Source organism: Microchirus variegatus (assembly GCF_963457635.1).
Source record: "Microchirus variegatus genome assembly, chromosome: 3".
Lineage (NCBI taxonomy): Eukaryota > Metazoa > Chordata > Actinopteri > Pleuronectiformes > Soleidae > Microchirus > Microchirus variegatus.
Genome location: NC_139804.1, coordinates 30,300,865 through 30,320,100, shown reverse-complemented (window position 1 = coordinate 30,320,100; position 19,236 = coordinate 30,300,865). Strand labels below are relative to the sequence as shown.

The 19,236-nt window shown below is 41.3% G+C and overlaps 1 protein-coding gene across 1 annotated transcript; it reads left to right on the top strand.

Moving 5' to 3' along the window:
- Window positions 1-79: 79 nt before the first annotated feature.
- On the top strand, window positions 80-13,570 carry capn12 (calpain 12; the record flags this gene model as incomplete). The annotated part of the gene is made up of 22 exons (XM_083886957.1): window positions 80-292; window positions 1,952-2,021; window positions 3,406-3,524; window positions 6,492-6,625; window positions 6,752-6,923; window positions 7,015-7,098; window positions 7,361-7,446; window positions 8,099-8,209; window positions 8,255-8,445; window positions 8,532-8,794; window positions 8,900-8,911; window positions 9,584-9,663; window positions 9,959-10,081; window positions 10,847-10,883; window positions 10,986-11,057; window positions 11,151-11,196; window positions 11,420-11,481; window positions 11,713-11,781; window positions 11,861-11,939; window positions 13,025-13,141; window positions 13,297-13,349; window positions 13,442-13,570. The coding sequence occupies 22 exons, from the start codon at window positions 80-82 to the stop codon at window positions 13,466-13,468; spliced, it is 2,220 nt and encodes a 739-aa protein (XP_083743083.1). The 3' UTR covers window positions 13,469-13,570.
- Between the last annotated feature and the right edge of the window lie 5,666 nt (window positions 13,571-19,236).

Below are 19,236 nucleotides of genomic sequence, written 5' to 3'. Positions count from 1 at the left end.
GCACATAAGCCCGACCTTCTCACAACTTTGTGCATTTTGGTTTGGTTTTTTTTTTAGCTGCACCTTCTCTTCTCTCAGCATGGCGACGGACGAAGTGCCACCATCACCTTTGGGCTCCATCGAGAACCCGATCAAGTTCAAGGACCAGGACTTCAGGAGTCTCCTGGAGGAGTGTCTGAAGTCCAGGGAGCTGTTTTCTGATCCAACATTCCCGGCTGAACAGAAGTCCATCGGTTTGCCCGAACAAGAGCCGAAAGATCCCGAGAAGGAGATGAAGTGGCAGCGACCCAAGGTGCGTTGTCCTACTGTCACATGGGGGTCAGATAATCAGTGTCAATATCTGCTTTTATCAGTGCTATTTTCATTTAATCCCTTATTGTTTCAGTTAAACTATGTCTATTTGTTCGATTTCAAATTCATCTGGTATTTATTTAATTTACAGACTATAAGGGATTCACAATATTAAGTGTATTATCAGATACCATAAGACTAAAATAGTTTGTAGAAAAGCTGCATAAAAGCTATTTTTAATGCTTATTTATTTTGCACAATAACAATATTTTCTATCCACACCTGTTGTGATATATGTATGAAAAATATTATGTCAGTTTCACTACAGAAGAGACTAAATGACCTCTGCAGCTGAAAGACTTGTACAGTATATCGGCATCAATTATCGGCCCAAGAACTATCGATATATCGGCAATATCACTCATCTCTATCAGACTATTTGACTAGCAGATAAAGAGCCAGACAAAAAGCACATTTTCATTCTTGTGTCTGAACGTAACTAAACAAAAGCTAATGAGATCATGTCAAATGTGGTTGTCGTTTGTATCTGTGTCATGTTTTGGCTCTTAAGCACGATACTAGACCTTTTGCATTTAATTTATTCTTCAGTCTGTACAGAGGTTTCAACATATTGTGGCATATATTTATTTACAGTCGCATACAGAGCTTAACACATGTAATAGACCACCATCCAAAGCTTCAGCTGCCTTACATTAACAACACTGGTCATTATCAGAATCATTTTTCATGTTTCCATAATGGTTAATACACCAGTGTGTAGCTCTTTAACCAAAATGATTTAAATTTGACAATTTACTGTTTTACAAAAAAAGGATTAAGGTGTCAGATTATAGTCGTTTACTTGCATTCCTGAACAGACTTGTTCAGTTATCAATGTTATGCTTGATTCTGACTTAGTTTCCTCCTTTTTATGACAGGTGGTCTAATAAATGTGTTAAGCACTGTACATGTGTATATACAGTATGTGCAGTCATTGAAACAAATAATGAATAGATTTTAATGTTATGGCTGGGTGGTGTCATCATTTTTGGGGACACAAAGTCTATTTTAATGTTTGAGAGAGTTGCCCTCGTGTTACACGTTCAGTCACTTTGGAAATAGCTGCAGTTGTCTCCTTCAGTAGCAAAAGAGGAAGCTAACGGAATATATACTAAAGAAAATAATAAAAATAAACACATAACATAACAAATATATCAGGGTTTTTTTTTCAGAGTTAGATATTGTCGTACAACAGTGAAAAACGCTGATTTCACATCACTTTCATTTTGAAATTATGTAAACTATTATTGAGAATAATGTTATTTAACTTTAGTGAACTTTGTGGTGCAGCAGAGGTTCCCATGAAAATGCATAGAAACCGCATCAAAAACACTTTCTTGTCACATAAATCCACATTTCCGTTACCAGTACAGGACCTTTTTATGGCATCAACACTGACCAGTAGTCCTTATGGAGACCAGAACCTGGTCCTAATAGGGCAGAGTCTTATTTCTGAGGAACTGGGTAAGTTTATTGTTAACATTTGAATTGTGGTTGGTTAAGAGTATTTTAGACATTATGACTAAGGTAAGGGCTAATGCTTTGTTAAGGCTGTGTAATTGAACATCATATTGTCCTCAATTGCCCTCCATTTCTGCAGGAAATCAGTGACAATGCAGTGTTTGTGGAGGGCACAACTGGAACCACAGACATCTGCCAGGGCCAACTGGGTGAGTCCATCAGAAAAGTTGACTTCAACAGGAAAAATCTTTTTCTGATTGTTCATCCTCTTCTCTGTCCAAAGAATGTTTTTTTGCACAACGCACTGGGGGAGAAAAAGAACACATAACTAAATACTGAAACATTCCACATTGACGTAAGTCGGTACATTCCCACTATTTTATTGTAATAAAACACAGAAAATGATGTCTGCAGCTCACAACCCCCAGAGACTAAACTTCTAATACACACTCGGTGGAAAACAAAGGGTTCTCAAACCCCAAAATCTGCAGGAGGCGGTTACCACATCCAGCTTTGTTTAAAAACACACTAGTGTTACAATGTGTGCTGTCTGTTTTCTATTTGGTTTAAAGAAAACATAAAATCTCTCCTGCTGGACTAATGATGGGCCATGTCACCATGTTCCATGATCAATACCTCTCTCTATACGCCTTTTCTTTCTTCTTCTTCTTTCATTACAGAATTTTATGTTTTCCTTCCAGCTGTGGGATGTTTTTGTCCGTGATTTACACCGTGACAGCAACGTCTCCAGATGTTTACACGCACACACAGAGACAGGACCTTTAGGACCTTTTATGGCATAAACACTGACCTTGTCAGGACAAGTAAGTCCTCATGGAGACCAAAACCTGGTCCTAGTGAGGCAGAACCTCAATACTAAGGAACTGGTTAGGTTTATGATTAACATTTGAACTGTGTAGGATTAGGGTTAGACATGAAGTGATTATGTTTAAGGTAAGGGATAATGCTTTGTTAGGGCTGTGCAATTGAATGGAGGTCAGTAGGATAGCTGCACAAACCTGTGTGTGTGTATCTTTGTGAGGACCAAAAAACTTGTATACCTAAGGAAGTGAGGACATTTTGGCTGGTCTTTGCATTTCAAGGTTAAGACCTGGTTTTAGGGTTAGAATGGGGTTTAGGTTAGGGTTATGGTGAAGGCTAGGGGTAGGGGCTAGGGAATGCATTATATCCATGAATGTCCTCACTATGCTAAGCAAACGTGTGTGTGTGTGCACATATATCTCTGAGGACCAACAAATGTCCATGACCATGAAGACGTTTTGTGAAAGTGGTCCTCACATTCTGTCTTTTCCTAAATGGGCTGTTATTGGTTAATACTTGGTTTTAGAGATAGGTTAACATTCAGTTCGTGGGTTAATGAGTAGGTTTGGTGTTTGATGTTTAGTCTATGGTCAGGGACAGTGAATGAATGTCTTATGTGGCTGAGTGTCCTCACCAAGAATGCTGTACAAGATTGTGTGTGTGTGTGTGAGAGTTCACATGCACATCTAAAATTCACTCATTAATTAGAAAATAATTATAATCCACATTAGATGAAACACACCAGCTTCACTTACTCCTTGTGTTCATTAGGAAACTGCTGGCTGCTGGCGGCTCTGTCCTGTCTCACCATGCACCCCAAGCTCTTTGCCAAAGTGGTGCCACCTGGACAGAACATGTCCAAGCCTTATGCCGGGATCTACCATTTCAGAGTAAGTGCATATGTCGATGAATCTCTAACATTGCTTTTTAAACCATTCACACCTCAGTCTTTATACACCTTATTCCACATGGATGTCATTTTTAAGAACACATCATTTACACAGGGCAGGGGTTTCTGCAACCTTTAGTATGAAAAGAGACATTTTTGTCCTCCCTTCACTCAAATAAATGTAATCTGGAGCCGCAAAACCTATAAAATGACTATGCATCCCTTATTTCAAACACAAGTTTGTTGAGGTTTTTCAAATATCACATTTAATGTAGACACACAAAAGCTGGAGCTCTAGAGCCGCAGGTTGCAGACCCCTGACCTTGTTATAGTTGTACTTGTTCAGGGAGAAGGAGCCAAGCCATGCCCCGATTTCATACTGTGTTACAAAACAGCACAAGAGTCTTTTATATTTCAGAGTACAATACTAGAAAGGCAATCAATCGACCTTCACCAAGGCCAAACACTGAGTGAACACGCACTCGCTGGCCTCTTTATGAGATACAGACGGCTAATATAGTAGCAGGAGTGACACCTGGTGTGATCTTCTGCTGCTGCAGAGATGGTCTCCTGCATACCTATTCTCTTCTGACTGAAAATCCCAGTGGATCAGCAGCTTCTCAAATATTCACATGAGCTTGTTTAGCACCAACAGCTGTGTTATGTTCAAAGTCAGTTCAGTCAACTTTCTTTCCGTTCATCTCACACGGCACAGATCTGTGAATAATGCACAACTCCTTATATGGACATCCTGGGTGTGTGTGTGTTTTATAGGTCACATCCTCAGGCTTTAAAATATGTGTATTCTCATCTTGTTATGTGTTGTTGAGTCAAAGTAATGATTCATTTTATTCAATTCTATCAGATTTTGTTAAATATAGTTGGTGAAAATTCAAATTGCGTCAGATTGGTTAACCAGCTCTGAGGTTGAGCTGAAAAAAGGATATAAGACACTCTATATTGCACATTCTTATAGCCGCTGTATATATGTTTTAACAATAATGGACAGCCTAAATGCTCTGTGTTCTAAGGGTTAACAAGTAGTTAAATACACAAGCTCTTATAGACACTGATATCTGATGTGTTAATCCTCCTCCTTTGAGATGTAGCGTAGGTGAAATGTCTTCTCCTTTATCTGTCGCGCCATAGCTCTGGCACAGAGATGAAGGCAGCCTGATCAAACAGGTATGAACTCACCCTGGTCTCTCGTGTGTCAGAGGAGTCAAACCTCATTTTTATCACCTCATTAGAGCTGGTGATTATTATCTAGATAGTTCAGGTCAATAAAATTTAATTTTATTAGACAAATCAGTTTTGTTAAAACAACAAGCCGATAAGTCAAGTGATTTCTGCGTGGGGTTTTTTGTTCAGTGATTACTTTGCCTACGAGCTGTGGGCTTCTTCTTTTTTTTTACGACTGTTAGGGGAAATGTGACATGACTTAACAAGCAGGTCGGCAGCACTGGAAACTCATTTTACCCTGTCAGGATGATGGGTGAGCAGTCTGGACATGCAGCTAGTGATTCATCTGGGACACACACACACACATACACAGCTGCAGGTATTATGGACCAGTGCAGGCCTGCTCTTGGCCCTTGTTAAACAAACCGGTAGCAGTGCAACAGACACCCGTAGTTATGACCAAGTGTTGGAGTGGTTTAAGTCATACATTTCCGAAGACGACAACAACATGCCACCCCCTGTCCTTAAAGAAGACATATTATGCAAAATCAACTTTTTAATCAATGTAATGCTTCCATTTGGGACTCTGGAGGCCCTATGTGTAGGCAAATTGTGAAAAAAGATGACTTGTTCTCCTCAGTCTAAGTACAGGAGATAAAACACGCATTGTTGACTTTCACACTCATTGCTACGTCACAATGACAAATTCCTGAAAATGTTGTCTCCTGGAGCTCCGCTTTGTCCCTACCTGCTGATGTAGTTTCCTGTGTCTCATTTGCATTTAAAGTGACAGACACTCAAAACCGAGCGTTCTGAACAGGGCTGTTTTGTCAGGGTGATTGAATTGCTGTGGTGCTTCATCCTTAAGGTATTTTGACCAAAGCATGTCACAGACATGTTCATTAGGACACCAGGGAACTAGGCCAACTTGTAGAAATAGAGTATAATGTGTCTACTTAAAACAACTTCACTGGCTCCCCACCCCTTTCCATCAAATTCAAAATCCTTCTTTCCCGGCTTTACATCAACGTCAAGCTTATTTCTTTAATAATTGGAACCCAGTTGGAACCAAAACCTCTTATATTAGGAATATCGGATGATATTAGAAAACTAAACAACTCCCAGCACTGCTTTTTATCATATTACCTTAGCATCAAAGAAGTTGCCACCACTTGGCTTGTGGCTTGCAGACCTTGCAAACGCCGCACTACGCATAGAGAGAATAAGATGCGCTCTTTTTACACTTTTTTTCTGTTTACATGCTTTCCTTAGTGATTATTATTTTGCATAACGTTCACATGCCGCATTCTCCGTCCCTCCTCCCTCCTCTTCATACCACCTACCCGTCTGTCCACTATGGGACTCATGTCATTCAGCCGCTCTGCCCCTCCCCAACTCTGGAATGCACTCCCACAACATATTCGAACAATAACGTCCCTGCCCACCTTCCAATCTCAGCTCAAAACTGACTTATTTACAACTGGCCTACCCCCATATGACCATCCCCACTTTTTTTTGCATTTTAAACTCTGGTATTAATTTTCCCCATCTCCATCTAATTTGTTGAATTTGTCCGTTTTGATTTATTTTCTCATATATGGTGTAAAGTGACATTGAGTGTGGCCTTTTGACTGTTTTGAAAGGCACTTGGATAGATAGATAGATAGATAGATAGATAGATAGATAGATAGATAGATAGATAGATGGATGGATGGATGGATGGATGGATGGATGGATAGATTGATTGATTACACCCTCTCTGTCTGTGTCTCTCCTCTCTCTGTAGTTCTGGCAGTATGGTGAGTGGGTGGAGGTGGTTGTGGACGACAGGCTGCCAGTACGCGAAGGCCGTCTGCTCTTCAGCTACTCTCGCACTCGCAATGAGTTTTGGAGCGCCCTAGTGGAGAAGGCCTATGCCAAGTCAGTTTCCACTTCCAGCATATGTTTCTGGGTTGTAAAATGTCTGAGAGATCACCCACTGTTTTTCTCCCCCGTGTTTATGTGCGCACACAGCTGAGATTGAATCTCTCACCTCTCTGTGTGCAGGTTGATTGGATCCTACGGAAGCCTGAAAGGGGGCAACATTTCAGAGGGGATGGAGGACTTCACAGGAGGCATCGCGTATTCGGTGGACATCGCGTCACGGACCCCTCGCGTCCTCTGGAGGAGTCTGACGGTGGCTCTGTCCAGAGGCAGCCTGCTCAGCTGCTTCATCCAGGTACACACAAACACTGCCGTGTGATCACACCGGGCAGGAGGAGGATTATATATTGATCGGCCACACTTTTCCCGTCTTCCTGTCTTTGCAGGTCTACAACTACCAGGACGTCGGTAAAGTGACAGGAGACGGGCTGATAAAGGGCCACGCTTACGCCATCACCGACACAGACGAGGTTGGTATCATCTTAGTCTGACTCACCGGATGTAGACTGCAGATATAAGCCTGCCAGTGAGCCCCCACCATGATGTTTTATAAGAAAGATGACGTATGACAAGCCTGTATTCTACAATTACATCTATCAGCCATACGTTATGGTGTACACTTCCTGTCTAACATAAGAGAAACGTCTTATTCTAATAGAACAACAGAATAGAATAGTGCCTCTTAGCCTAATGCAGACATTATTTCATATTGATGTTCTCCTGACATTTCAGGTGACAAATGCGTCAGATGACATTTTGTTGCTGAAGCTAAGGAATCCCTGGGGTTTCGTCGAATACAGCGGACCTTGGAGTGACAAGTGAGGAAGCTGCCTGCACGTTGTTGTTAAAGGAGACACATTATACTCTACAAGTTAACCAAAATACCTTAAGGATGAAGCACCACAGCAGTTCAATCACCCTGCCAAAACAGCCCTGTTCAGAACGCTCAGTTTTGAGTGTCTGTCTCTTTAAATGCAAATGAGTCTCCAGCAGCTAACAGCAGTTAGCATTTGGAAAAGCCATCATTTGCCGACTCTAGCCGGCACATTGCCGTCATATATAAAATGTATCCACTGGACAGATACATCCTCTTAGGCTGGAAGTTTGTGTAGGACTGCACTGTGGAGACAAGAATAAAACACTTAGCGGACACTTAGGGACAAAGCGGAGCTCCTCGAGACAACAATTCCAGGAATGTCTCATTGTGACGTAGCAATGAGTGCGGAAGTCAACATTGTGTGTTTTATCTCCTGTACTTAGACTGAGGCGGATGACAAAAACATGACAGAGGCTTCTTTTTTCACCCTTTTTCCTACTCATAGGACCTCCACAGTTCCAAATATACAAGTATTAAAATGATTAAAAAAGTTGATTTTGCGTAATATGTCCCCTTTAAAGAGAACACACTGACTCACACACAGACTGCACAGCCTCCACAGATGTTGAGTTTCCTCTTTTTTTCGATTGCAGGAGTAAAGAGTGGGACGCTATCGAGAAAGCTGAGAAAGAACGACTCGAGCTGAAAAAGAGAGAGGATGGAGAGTTCTGGTATAATGTGGCAGATACTGAAATGCACCAGAAGTACAGACTTCCACAAATCAACTTTTTCATTCTGCTTATTATTAGGATCAATGCTGAGGACTTCTGCCGGCTGTTTGACATCGTGGAGCTCTGCAGTGTCAGACCAGACTCTCTCGTTGAGACAAAGACACCTGTCTCTCCTTCTGCTCCTGTACCCCTGACGACCTGGACCATCAGTGAACATGAAGGATTATGGGTAACGGGGAGCTCTGCCGGTGGTAGCCGCAAATACAACAGTATGTTTAAATCTTCATAATTATGCCTTCATCAAGCAACACCTGGGTCTTTTCGTGTCATAAAAAACGACTGCTTCCACCCTCAGGGACATTTTGGAAGAATCCTCAGTTCCAGTTGGTTCTTAAAGAGCAGGACCTGAAAGAAGAGGAAGATGATGATGATGATGACGATAACAATGACAATGACGAAGGTGAGGACGATGAAGATGGTGAGGTGGAGACGACTGCGATGACGGAGAAGCAGAAGAAGAGAGCCAAACAGTGCACTGTGCTGGTGGAGCTGCTGCAGAAAGACTGCAGGCAGAATAATAAAGTCAACTTTCGCTACATCGCGTTCCACATCTATAAGGTGAGAGAGACTGAAACTATTTAACTTGTTTGGATCTCAGCACCTTCATTGTGGGCGTCAGTGTTGGATAAACTCAAATGTTTCTGTGTTTCTCCTGTTTTGCAGGTTCCGGCTGAGGTGAGTCATGAAAATTGGAATAAATGAGCTCAAAAGCTGCTTTTCAGAGAAGAAATGTGGCCCCTGACGAATAACAGAAATACATTGGAGTTGCATGTTCTTGCATGAACGTGTGGGGGTTTTCTCCGGGTTGTCGCCTGAAGTTTAATTTTAAGAATTTTAATCTAATTCTGTCTTTAATCTCAGAGTTCTGACTTTTTCTCAGAAGTCTGACTTTAATCCATCCGTATTAAGAATTTAATCTAATTCTGACTTTAATCTCAGAATTCTGACAATTTTTCTCAGAGGTCTGACTTAAATTTTAAGAATTTAATTGAATTAATCTCAGAATTCTGACTTTTTCCTCAGAAATCTGACTTTAATCTTAAGAATTCTAATACTGGCTTTTTTGTTTTGTTTTACTTTCTTTCAAAAAGTCTTTTTACATGTGACCCTAATACCATAAATAAGGGACGTGTGCTAATGTGTTGCAGTTTTCTATTTCTCCTCTTTCGTTACTCGATTAGAAATAATGTCGTAAGACGACCCGTTGGTCTCGACCGTGTCCTCCAGAGTTTTCTTCTATCGTATTTCCACTTGTTGACAACATTATGTTACAAGATTCATATAATGAAATAATACAATAAATCATGAGCACTATTATTTGTTTCTGAACTGCTTTTCTTTGTCCAGCTCCAGGGCGTTTGTCTGACTCGCAACTTCTTCATGAAAAATCGCCCCGTGGGTCGTTCTGGGAAATATAAAGCTCAGAGGTGCAGATGAATCCCAGTGACATGATAGTTATAATACTCACCAGTTCATGGTTTGACTTTGTTTATGGTGCATATTTAAAGACGTATTGCTTGTTGATTTGGTGAGAGAATATATTTCATGTAATATATAACATTTTCAAAATTGCATTTCCATACACTGTACATACAGTATATAATAAGCAAGCATACAGAATATAAAATGGTGTATGGACCTGAATAGGTTTTGAGTTCATGACCGTACATTGTTCAGATGTTGGAGGTTAATGAATATAGTTGGGTTTTTTTTCCCTCACAGAGGTGTTTGGAGGAAACTACATCTGGACCCAGGTAACTACATCGTCGTGGCATCGACCTATCGACCCAACCAGCCGGGCGACTTCTTTATCCGCATTTTCTCCAAGACTGGGAACACTCTTGGGTGAGAGACAGGAAATTTAGCCTCTTTACAACAGCACCTAAATTGCTGTATTTCCACATGATGGTATAATTACAAATAATTTGGTAACCTAAATGATCTGAACGTATTTGTCACAGTGCGTAAGCCTTAGTGAAGTAAAATGGTGAGACTCGAGCCTAGTCGATGCATTAGGTTATATTTTAATCACATCTAATGATTTAAAAGCTTGTCTAGTCTGCATGCTATTCTATTTTATTTCTGTGTATTTTGGTTGTTTACAGACTATTACATTTTGCATTATGAATGAAAACATTAATGTGTAATGACTAAACAGTTACATTTTCCTGAGCCGTTGGACTTTTTTCACCTGACCAGCCTAGAAGTTCACTGGCCCGCAGGTTTTGAGTTTGAGGCCCCTGGTGTCGTGGTTAGCACTCTAGCCTTTGCAGCAGGAAGACCTGGGTCAGAACAAGGGTCTTTCTGCATGGAGTTTGCATGTTCTCCTCCATGTGTGCGTGTGTTTTCCCCAGCTTTCTCCCACAGTCCAAAAATATGCAATATGGGGATTAGATCAATTGGCCCCGTGACGTACTGGCGATCAGTCCAGGGTGTACCCCTCCTTTTGCCCTATGTCAGCTGAGATTGGCACCAGCGACCCAATAAAAATTAAATTAAACCCAATAAAACCTCTGGATTGTTACACACTGGACCTTGAACATCAACAATATTAGTGTGTCAGGTTTAAACTCTAAGAGCAACATTAACATTGTGAACTTTGTCCTGCAGGACTCAGGACTTTACCTGCTCTTCTGGCTACCTCCCGGTGAGCTTAGTTTAGCCTAAACGTTAAAATGCCTGCTAATAATATACAGATTAAACAAGTATGTTAAATTTTAAGAATGTTTTTGCTGTGTATGCTGAACAGGTGATGGCAACCCCCATCTTCCCAGAGGACCAAAGGAGAGTTCAGAGTACTTTTGAAGAAGATGCTGGCCCTGTAAGACATCCTCATCTGTTCCATCCAAGTACACTGCTATAGTTAATAAAAATGATAAAATATCAATTAGGATTTATTCTGTCTTCTCCTCAGGATGACAAGCTGAACGCCAAGGAGCTGACCAAGCTGTTGAACTCAGGTTAAGAATAAGCACATTATGTGCAAGTGTGGCTCTGTAGTACTTGTAATGGCCACTAGATGGGATCAAAGTAGTGATATTTTTGCTTGAGAGTCTGACTTAACTTCAGAGGTCACCAGTGTGGTCTCGTCTGTTGCTGTAAATTGAGCTTGGTTAAGAAAGTTTAACCCTTATTAACTGTATGTTCTTCACATTAATCTGTGTCGTTCCTCCCTGAACACAGTTCTTGAGAAGGATTACCATCTTCCCCTGGAGACGTGCAGACAGCTTATCTTCACAGAGAATGTATCCTTTAATCCTCACTATATTCTTAAATACATCTGTTACTCAGTATTGGTATGATGTTTTAGCATGAGCTAACGGCTGCTTTGGAAAACATGATTGACTGCTGCTTACTTTCACACCTTTGCTTTGTTTGGTCCCCTGTTGTCAGATTGAGTCATTGCACAAATCGAGCTCATTACAGCAGCAAGTCTTGTCCTGTTGAGATGTCCTTAACTCTGTCCTCTGTCTCAGACCAAAGGACAATCTCGTCTCAGCCACAAACAAGCAGTGTCCCTGCTGTCCAGTGTGCGCAATCTACAGGTACAATCTACAATTTACAGCGCTCGGTGTGTACACGTATGAATGTATTACCTATTCCAACGCATGCTTTCCCTTTCAGTCACTTTTCTTCCAGTTTGACGAGGACTCCTCTGGTACAATGAGCCCCTATGAGCTCAGTGCTGCACTGGAAGCTGCTGGTATGCACACACACTTGTCTAAATGCTGTTTAGAAGTGATTTAAGTGTTTTTTGTTTTTTTTTATTAATTTGCTTGTGTAAGACACATAAGACACTCGATGATGCTGTCTATGTATAGTGCCTAAAGATAATGTGTGTTGTGATTTGGCGCTATACAAATAGAATTGAATTGAATGCCTAACCCTAACAACCCCTTAACCCAGGGGTCTCAAACTCAATGAACTGGGGGCCACATGAGGTTAACGTCTGGTCAGTAGGGGGCAGTAGAGAACACATATTCACCATTAACTCGGTGCTTACTAACATATATAACTAGCATACTAGCCCTTTATTAGTAATCATTAAGCATGTATTAACACCTTATTCTACATAACCTTATTCTACCTCTATTACGAAATGAATTAAAATTTCTACAGAAGGTTAATGGGGAATATGTGTTCCCCAATCTAAAGTGTTACTCAATATTTTTAACAAATACATTACTTTACATAATTTCAAAGTAAAAGGTGTTTGTTTTGATACACAAAGACATTATTCACAATAAAAAACATTGATGCAAAATATGTAAAAATATGTAAATCATTTTAATGTAGAAGTGAAAAACAAACATTTAAGTGGTGGGCCACATGAAATCGATGGAAGGGCCGCAAGTTTGACACCACTACCAAGAAGTTGTTTGGACCAACTAAAATATCCTCACAATGATGGTTTTGAACTTATACGAAATTGACCATAGGTGTGAGAGTGTGAGGGAATGCTTGTTGTTTCTATATGTGTCCCTGCGATGGACTGGCGAAACTGTCCAGGGTGTACCCTGCCTATCGCCCAATGTCAGCTGAGATTGGCACAGCACCCCCCCGCGACCCTCTGGTGGAGGATAAAGCGATAGATGATGGATGGATGGAAGTTATCGCAACACACAATTTTGTTAGGACACTACACTGACTTTCATTTCCACAGTCAAACCGAAAATTATACCTATAATCTTCACAATAACCATTTATGTCTAATACTAAATGTACACATCTGAATCTACGCTTCAACCAGAGCCTCAGAAACGCACACACAGTTCCACTGTTTTTCAGGAATGCAGTGTGATGGAAAGGTGGTGCAGCTGCTGACCGAGCGCTTTGCATCTGGAGAGCTTCACATGCCCTTCAACAGCTTTGTGTCATGTTTCACCAGGCTGCGCAAACTTTTTGGTAAGACACACACTCATCCCTTCATCTTTCTATTGATACTGTATATAATCATGATGTTACACATATGTCACAAACTGTTCACATCAAAATATTGTTGCACATTTAATGAATCAATCGACACTGTCGTCAAGCTTTTCTTTCTCTGTTCCCTGCAGCTCTGTATGATTCCGAGACCAGTGAGGCGGTGAAAAGCAGAGGCATCAACGCTGTAAGAATCCACCGTATTCTCCACCATGTGTTCCAAGTTTGTGACTTTTTTTTTGTTTTTATTTGTGCTCTCTCATGTCCCTCTCTCCACAGTGGCTCCTGCAGTTTCTGACACTCTGAAGATGCTTCATGAAGAGACTCTCCATCACAGTTACTGCACAATATCCATTCCAAAACATAGTGTTCTTACATAATGTTCTTTTATAGCAGATCTGCAGCTGTGGCCATAACTGTTCATGCTTTGCTCTGCCATTGTCTTATCTTCATTTTTGTCTAGTTTAGTTAAGTTTGTCGTACTTCTGGCTATGGCTTTGATATATACTGAGGGTCCTTGATGAATTACTAAAAGTGCTGACCAGAAAGAAGCCGATGCTTCAAACCGAGGCTCAAATAATTGGAGAGTCAATCAAACAAACACAAGGTAGAAATGCTCCAAAGAGACATGAGAATTAAAAAAAATAGCAATGCAAAACGACTAGAAAAGACTTGATTAACACAGTTGACTTCCAGGGCCCACCATATGCTGCACCATAATTTAATTACATTATCTATTGTATTGTATGTAATACTGTTATCGTAAACACAATTAACAATTACATTTAGTAACGGGTATGAGTTTAAAGGTGTCTTTTCGTCTTTTGTGTTTCTTTGTGTCATTAAAAGGTTTTGAAGAGACAGCCATTACCACATTATTACCACGTCATCACAAAGCACAGGAACAATCGTATCCTCGTAAGTTGCACTTTATAAGTTGTACAATGTGAGTCTTTGCAAAAAAGGATAAAATGACACATGAAAGAAGTGACAGACGTAACCAGCCTTTGTACGCCTGAAGAACAAAAATGACTGCAGCTCCAAACAGTTTACTCATCCAGACACACATGAGCCTATCCTGGGTAATACGTGTGCACATGCTTGCACTCATTGAAACACACACACACACACACACAGACAGACAGTTAGTGAGCACTGCCTGCCCCACTGAGGGTGTGAGGGTGATGTCTCAGCAGCGTTACACGCACCATCTCTATTCTTATCGCGCTGACGACACGTACAGCGTCAACACACAACTCGCCCCCTCCACCACGACATTTCCTCACTCCCTCCATCCATCTCTCCTCCGTTCACCCCCCCCCCTCCCTCCCCACTGTTCTCTCTAGTAACTGTCTTGAGTCTTGCAATCTGCAGCCTCCTGTTCTGTCACACACTCACTCACTCACCGAGCACAAGCAAGCAAATGTCCTTTCTACACATTCTTCTATTAATAGCACCTTTGCTCACACACCACATCCTGTTCATCATTAGAGTACTCACAGGTTGCCCTTGGCAACCGTCCATCTACATTGTGATGGAGAGAGGTGAGCAAGAAGGGAAGGATCTTCAAAGAGGGATCCTTATGGTTCCTCTCAGTGTGTGGCTTTGTTTGACTGGAGTTCAGCTCTAACAGGGGTGGTCATATCAATCTCCAGAGGGGTCAACATTTTATTATGGGGGCCTCTGTTGACCCAGTAACTAAGAAACCAACCAGTGCTCTAAAGATGAAATTCAATTATTCAGCAATAACTGGAAAAAAAATTATTTCTTTTTTCAAAGTTAATTTTAAACCAAAACGCAGCTGCAGCTTTAAGGTTACCCTATGCTTAATAGTGCTACCTTATCCAAGGTTAAACTGCTTCAGTGTATTTATTATCCACAAAGAGGGAGAGTTTAAACGTTTTTCTAATTGTATGAGTATAAAGAGTTCCTATTTTAGAATTAAATGTTGACACAATGTTCAAGATGATTCAGAAGGAAGTGTGATTTCCTCAGGTCTCAGAATACCACTTATGGCCCTTTTCCACCATGGTCCCGGCTCGCCTCGACACGGTTTGGTACAGTTTAGGTTGCATCTCCGCTACAAAAAAACTACCTACTCAACATGGGCGGAGTCATCACTGCACGGCTGCTTGAAACTGCGGTGACTTCACAAACGAGTGACTAGTGACTTGTAAAGCAGTTGTTTTAGTGTTTCAATTAAAAAAGCATTTGTTCAGTACTTCCTCCATGACCAGAGCACAGACTCCATCTGACACAGTCACTGGACTGAATAGGGTTTGTGATGCTGGTCGTGGACCAGACTCCTCTGTTAAATAATGAGTTTTTTTTAGACATTTCCCTGATAGTTGTTGGAGATTAACCCACGTTTTTTGGGATTTTTAAGTCTTTTTAACTGATCGACAGGTCACCACTGTCGGACATCTGCACTCGGCATAGTTACCTACGCTTGGAACCTCGCCAGAGCAGGTACTTAAAAAAGTACCTGGTACCAGGTACTATGCTAGTGGAAATGTAACTTAACCGTGTCATGCCGGGGCGAGTCGAGGCAAGTAGAGTCTACATCATAGAAACGACACCAAAACCGCTCTGTTAAAGCCCCGATTTAGTTCTGTGAACAAGGTACAAAGAGTGCGTTGACAGCGAAATCGTGAACTGAACTTCCTCCCCCATGGGTAGGTACTGTATAAGCCATTAACATTTCAACAACAGAAGAAGTCGTTGCCAAGGATAGTCATCCAAGCCTCGATCTGACGACTCTCCGAACCGGGTCTTTCAGCTGTGAGTGGTTAGAACCAGATGTGCCAGAGGAGCTGTATCATTGTTCTCTTCTTCTTTGGTGTCCTATGCTCTGCATCCAGACCTGTACCACCACCCGATGGTGCAGTGGGATACTACGGTGACCTGACACGCAAGTATACCAGGGCCGCAAGGCACCGTGCTCGGGCCCTTTGACTTTGTAGTATACAGCACCTCTTAAAGACCTGTTATCTACTTGTATATGACGTCTTATATTTCTGCTCTGCAGAAAATGAATGTAGCTACACCGATTCAACAATGACCACACTTTATACTGATATCTTCGGTAGTTTATTTCTCTTTATGATCATCAAAGGTGCACCCTGGCTTGCATGTATGGGCAGGATATCTGTGTGACACACAGTATTTTGGCGATAAATTCCACAGAGCAGAACTTTACTACTTCATACTTCATATTTTTTCTGATTCTATCCCTGTTGATCCTTTTCCCTCGCCAGAAGCTGTGCTCATCCTTCCACCTGCCCACCCCCTCCCCCCCAGTTGTCCTGTGGGATGTGAGGATGCTCTGACAGCCTTGGCGTCTGTTCTTGGAGGTGCTGGTATTTTTGTGCCACAGCGGCGGGGGCTGGTACAGAAATAGTGCCGGGTTGTAGTGTATACTGTGGAGGTGGGTTCTGGGGAGGGATGTGATGATTTAAACTATCGCATAGGGAGACAGGAGGGAGACTAGGGAGGATTGCGTAAGTTGCTGCAAATGTAGCCTGGGCTCACTCACGCATAAATTTCATGAGCAATACTATCTCTGTCGTCAGAGCTGGGGTATTTAAAGATGTGAGTGTGTGTTGGCATGAGGTGGGACGAGGCCGGGTGTGTTTATTTACAAGTCATGAAGACTGATGGATGAGTAGTTGTCATAAATAATGTGGCAGTGGTCTTGATGGTACAACATTATCTATGATTAATTCAGTTATTGCTATTTATTTTTATTTTTGTCAAGTAACATCTCTTTGTAACTTTTTTTTTCTAACTTTACTTCTTGAGTTTATTTTAAAACTTTAAAGTCCTTTAGAACTATTTTTTGGGTTTTTCGACCAGTCATTATTACAGGTTTTTTTTGCAGAATATTATACGTTGCACTTTGAAGCAGATGGGCTACAGCAGCCAAAGCCCAACCATAATAATAACCACAAAATAAAGTTGTTTCCTGGTACACACACCATCATGTAGAGATAGTGAAAAGGCTTCTTTAAACTGTGGTGAGTAGGAAAACATGTAAACACATCGGATCTTTGACACAGACAGATACGATCCAGAAGAGCAGCAGCATAGTCAGGGGTGTAGTGGATCATCTCATATGCGAATCAGTCTTTTTTTATTGATCATTGATCGCTGATCGCCCCAGAACCGACAGTATTTCCTTGGTGAGGGGTAACTACTGAAGATTCAATCAATTGTCTCTTATATTTCTTATATTTGAGTCTACATTTACATACTTGTAAATTGTGGAGTCAGCCAAACTATATACAAAGGATAAGTTAATATAAGATAATCCAAAAGGCAGCCAACAAACAGCAATTTCAGCTTCTGAGAAGCAGATGCAAGAGGCAAACACAGAGCACCGGTGTTGGGGAGATGCACAGCATGAGGAGCATATGAGCTAATAAGAAGGAGTAGTGTGTGGGCAGAGAAGGTGATGGGGACAGATGGGGACATATGCAGGTTTGTGTCTTCCTGCGATACGCACACAGCCCTCTATTCAACCCCCATACTTCTTTCCTTTTTTTTGTCTTCCTCTTCACTGGAGCTCACCCACTGCCATCCCCTCTTCCTCACACACTCACTCCCCTTATTCATACCCCTCTTACTGGGTCCTGAAGAAGAAAATGAGGGCAGCCCTTATGTAAGGAGAGAAGAAGAGGGGAGAGAGGGGGTGTGAGCAAAGGAAAAAGGGTTGAAAGAAGCAAACCGAGAACATGAGTGGGGGGAATAATAAGGTTGGCGTCCATGTGCCTCGTCCAGGTGGAAACAGCCTGAACAAAAAGACACAGGACACTTCATAAACCTACAGCACAGGCTCATATTTGACTAGTTATACATCTCTGTGTAGTTGTACTCCACTTGGATTCTTTCATGTAGATGTTTCAGGTGTAACAGTTGGTTCAGGTATTTGTGTTATTACAGGGTTAATACGATAAAGCGGCCTGTAGCCGAACATTTGCTCTCGTCTCCCCAAAAAATGTAAGTGTAAACACCATCAAATTAAATTGTAACCTCATATCAGGAGAAAGTAATGGTTTAAAATGCATTTATTACAGATTGAATTGAACTGACTTGATCGGATGAGACTGTGAAGACTCGGTGACACACGTGGCAGCAGAGCAACAGGACTTTGAGAAGATGCCTCGAGGGGGAAAAGAAAGCAGAAGGTATGAGGATGAATCTATGATCAAAGCAGGAAACTGAGCTGAACACTTTTCCCACGCCCTGTTGTACAAACATGGCAATAAATCACTTCTAAACTGCCAAACAGTCGCAAATGAAGTCGCTTTACTATAAGTTTCAGGTTCTTGTTTATTTAACTGCTCTACCTTTATGTGAGAATATCAGATACCTTTCAGATTTAAATTGTTCATATGTAACATATCAGCTTTTAAAACGTGGCTGTTAAGTTAAAATGAGCTCAACTCGGAGTAAAATGCACATTATAGCAGCATGTACCTGTTCATCAATGGTGTATTGAAGCAGCCTTCATCCGTGTGGATGAGTGAATGACACAGTACAAAACAGTTCAGAAAAGCTCAAGTGTATGGAATACAAAAGAAATGAGGACGAGATTCTATTGGCTGCTTCAACTTCATGGTTCTGCAGTGGTCTTGTAAGTTTAATGCATGTTGGTGTTAATCTAATGCAGTAAAACACAGTACACAATGCATACAATATGTAATAAATCATCAGATGTTTTGTGGCACTTGAAATTAGGTAATTAGAACGGTTAAACGATTGACTGGTGATAAATGTGGTTAGATTAAGGCACACTGAATACCTGTGGTTAGTTTTAGGCACAAAAAGCAGATTATGATTTTCACCTCAAGGCGTCGACATCCCTCTCCATAGAAACCGAGTGCATCACAGGGTTAAAACAAACCAGGATCATGTCCTCATTTACTATAACTTCATTCAAAAACGTATTGTGTTGCAGCATCAAAACACCAGGGTGCAACATTTGCTCTCAGACAGTGATCTGCTGCTTAGTGAAAGGGCCAATTCCAATTCCTATCTTAACCCTCAAGCTCAACCCTTAATCTTAACTGGCC